The sequence below is a fragment of the Microtus oregoni genome, unplaced genomic scaffold, assembly GCF_018167655.1.
Source record: "Microtus oregoni isolate MIOR12 unplaced genomic scaffold, Mior012 000035F_ref0000213, whole genome shotgun sequence".
Classification (NCBI taxonomy): domain Eukaryota; kingdom Metazoa; phylum Chordata; class Mammalia; order Rodentia; family Cricetidae; genus Microtus; species Microtus oregoni.
The window spans coordinates 13,163,936-13,167,849 of record NW_024543094.1 but is presented as its reverse complement, the minus strand read 5'-3'; the positions used below and the strand labels follow the sequence as shown (position 1 = coordinate 13,167,849).

Sequence of the window (3,914 nt, the reverse complement as noted above, 5' to 3'; positions counted from 1 at the left end):
TGCCTGCACTCTCCTATAAACATCATGAATACAGAATAATAACAAATCAAAAATTTAAAAACAGTGTGCATGGGCTGAGAATATAGCTCAGTGATAGTGCTTGCTTAGCATGTATAAGAGCTTGGGTTCACTCACCAGGACTGAATAAAAAAAAATACCATTCTTATAACCCTTTGCAGTGTGGAGAAAGGCCACTCTTGTCATCACAGTGAAGGCAAAGGGGTCATGCCCAGCCAGGAAGGAGGTCAAGCCTACGACATGCCCTCAGGTTCCTCAGTTGTAAGATGAAAAAACAAAGCATCCTGGCTACCCTATGGTAGCGAGTTCCTATACAGACTCAGTGCCTCTCACTTAACAAGGAGAGTGCATGGGTCCTGGTGTCATAAAGGAGCACAGCCATGCAGATAAGAGAAGGGCAGGGCTGCAACCCCAGGCTGTCCCACTCCAGAACCCACCCTCACTATTTTACAAATGAGAAATCAATGGCAGGGGAGGGGGGATGTGGGGACCATGAAAGATCAACATTTTTGCGGAGTCCCAATCTCGGGTCCACCTCACAAAACATTGAACTTTCAGTCCCCCTGGCACTCAGATGTTGATTGAGGAGGCCTCTCAGACTCTGGACAAGCCAGTGCAACCTCTTGGCATGGCCAGTGTGGACAGGGCTAATGGTCTCTGAGCTGCTCTTGCACCTTGGCTGGAGTCATCTTGTAGTTAGAACCCTCTTCAACCTTCTCATTACCAGATACTTGACAACAATCAGAGTGACTGGAGGGAAACAGGAGTAACGAGCTGGAGATCCTTCTCTCCGGTGATTGACACAGGCATTTTAGCAGCATTGTATATATTTCCTTTTTTTTTTCTAAAGCTGGAGTTTCCAGCACAGGTTGGCGTCTAAGGACAGCGTTGAACTTCGGCTACCTCTACCTCCTGAACACTGGCATCACGGGTTTGTACCACCATGCCCGTTTTATGTGATGCTTGAGAACCCAGAGCCTCATGGATGTTAGGCAAACATTCCTTCAGAGAGCTCTCTATGTCCAGCCCCTTATTGAGATATCTACTTTTTCTTTGCTACCAATTTGATCATTACGGGGAGAGACTTACTGCATCCAAACGTTTTCTCTACGCACCAATGCAGGGATTTATTGCACTTACACAAAATAAAACAAACAAAAAATTACAGTTGGAGGAAACAGGGTTTTAGTTAGAAACACAAAAGGGAACAACATAGGAACATAGGTGTCTTATTTATTCCCCCACAGTCTCCCTCTCTCTGTCATTCAAATTTCTCCCCTTCTAGATGAATACAAATGTGTTACAACTGACCCCCAGCTTAGGAAAAAAAAAGAACCACAGAGGTTTGCATGAGACAAGAAGGACCAAGTCAGAGCTTCACCGAAGGGAAATGATGTTTTCCAGATGGCCCGACCTCAGTCATCGAAGTCCCCATCACTGCCTTTCATTCCATACCCAGATGTTTCCCAAACTGAACAGCAGATGAAGTCTTTGGTCTAAGATGCTCCAGGAACTATGATGCAGGCTACAGGTCTTCTTGATGCCAAGCATTGGGTGCCTGGTAGAACCCTACCCAGGAGATTCTGAGATGCTACTAAGTTAAAAAGACCTCTTCATTTTTGCTATACACACACACACACACACACACACACACACACGGAGATTCCAGCCTGGTTTATGCCATGGAGTTAATGATCATTTCTGTTGGAAACAGAAAGAAAAAAAAAAGAAAGAAAAAGAAAAAAAGAAGCATGGGTCCTTTGGCTCACTGTCCATGCAGAGATGGGACAGTCCGTGTCAGCTCTTGAGGGCTGGGAGGAGTTGATGCCTGTCTCAGCCTGAGGCTTTCTCTGTCAAGGGGTGTGAGCAGGTGGGAAGCTGGCAGAAAAAAGAGAAAGCAAAATGCAGTCTGGTGGATGAAGTCCCCTTTGCCTGAGACGCAACAGAGCCCAGAGGAAGCTGGGAAACAGGGAAAGACACCCAAGGCCTGGGTATGATTCTCACCACAGTGAGGGTAGCCACTGTCTGGCAAAACTTGCACGCAGCTTAGGAGCCTCATGGGCGCCTGGCTATCGCAGCCTCTGGCGCAGCCTCACTTGGATACGAGCATGTGGACAAACTCCTCATAGTTCACTTGCCCATCGCCATCTGTATCTGCTGCCCGTATCATTTCCTCCACCTCCTCGTCACTCAGCTTCTCCCCCAGCCTGGTCATCACATGCCTCAGCTCAGCAGCACTGACATAGCCGTTGCCATCCTTGTCGAACACCCGGAAGGCCTCCCGGATCTCCTCCTCGCTGTCGGTGTCTTTCATCTTCCTGGACATCATGCTCAGGAACTCCGGGAAGTCTACAGTGCCGTTTCCATCCTTGTCGATTTCATTCACCATGCCCTGGAGCTCAGCCTCCGTGGGGTTCTGACCCAGGGACCGCATGACAGTGCCCAGTTCCTGGGTGGTGATGCAGCCGTCCCCATCCTTGTCAAACAGAGAGAAGGCCTCCTTGAACTCAGCGATTTGCTCCTCAGTCAGCTGGTTGGTCATGCTGGCAGGTCGTAGATGATACGGCAGAGGTGACCAGGCTGGTCTCTGTTCCCAAGCTCTTAGTGCGGGCTGGGCTCCTCTTCCCAGGCTCTGTAAAGACAGGTGGAGACTTCAAGGGGCGGCTGTCTGTCTGGCTTTCTAGCCCTGGCTTGACTGGCTGGGGCTTAAGAAGGAGCAGGGTCCTCCCCCATGGTTGGTCTGGCAGGATTGGGCTGCCATCCGCAGACACCCCCGCCCCTGTGGTTGCCTGAAGGCCAGGTCCTGTTTAGACAAGAGTCCAAGAGCAGCAACCAGGCTGGTCTGCTAATTGAACTGCTGCCAGACCTTCTTTCTGTGTGGAAGGCAGCTTTCCTCGTCAAACACCAACAGGGCCGGCAGCAGTCACGGCAATACCTTCCATGCAGGTACAGGGAAAACCTTTTGTTAAAAAAAAAAAAAAAAAAAACCTGGGCTTCTGGCCTTGTGTTTCCCATCTCCCCTTTCTGTTTTCTTGATTTTGCACCCGCCCCCAACCCAATCATCTACTCATCTCTCAGTAAAATAAACATTTCCCTTTCTTCAATGGAGCTGAAGCTTTCTGTAGATGAAGAATAGAAATTGCTTGTACGTTCATTGTCTTTGATTCCCAAACCTGGTGATTTCCTTAGGTTTTCAGATAGGAATAATGGGTTTTCTTCAGGTAAAAGCAGGGTTCACTTGTCTTTGGAAATAAATGACATGAACGGAGAATTTCCTGCAATGCTTGTACCCGCTCACGCTGTTTACCGAGTGCCTCGTGGACAGATGTGGTTGGAGGGGAAGAATACAGAATGAACACAGCATGGAGTCCTGGTCTCCATCAAGTTCAGGTCCTGACTGTGACTGAGTTATTAAGGAAATGAACAGGTAAGCCCAAATGAGGTCACTGAATATTTTTGGCACATGCTACAAAGGAAATAAAGGCAGTGATAGGGAGGATGGAGGTAGTGATGGTTCATGGTCAAGGACGACTCTTCTGCAGAAAGACTCTTGGAAGTGGCCTAGGGAAGAAGAGGGCAATGGTGGGACTAAGAGAAGGAAAGGTGGGCCATCTGAATGCCATCTAGTGAACGAAGGGGAGGGGGCATGAAAAACAGAGGAGAGCTTTGCGGGACTCAGGGAGGAATCCCTCGGCTTTCCTTTGGTCACAGTACCCTTGGAGCTTTTCAGCAGGCACTTGCCTGAGCTCTGGAGCCAGAGCAGAAAGTGGGATCATCTCCAGGAGGTGACAGAGTCAAGAAGGGCCCCAGCTCCTTACTGTCTGGGGTGGGGATGGAGGCTAGGGAAATGACCTCCCTAAGTAAGAGGACTCCAACCAAATCCCATTGGAGAGAGA

At 49.0% G+C, this 3,914-nt stretch overlaps 1 protein-coding gene across 1 annotated transcript; it reads right to left on the bottom strand.

Moving 5' to 3' along the window:
• Positions 1–2,110: 2,110 nt before the first annotated feature.
• LOC121432747 (calmodulin-like protein 3) lies at positions 2,111–2,560 on the bottom strand. The gene has a single exon (XM_041630902.1). It carries the CDS (start codon positions 2,558–2,560, stop codon positions 2,111–2,113), a length of 450 nt encoding a protein of 149 aa, XP_041486836.1.
• Positions 2,561–3,914: the final 1,354 nt, after the last annotated feature.

What these genes read in the sequence shown, in the direction of transcription:
- LOC121432747 (XM_041630902.1), bottom strand. Translation starts at nt 2,560, where the DNA reads ATGACCAACCAGCTGACTGAGGAGCAAATCGCTGAGTTCAAGGAGGCC.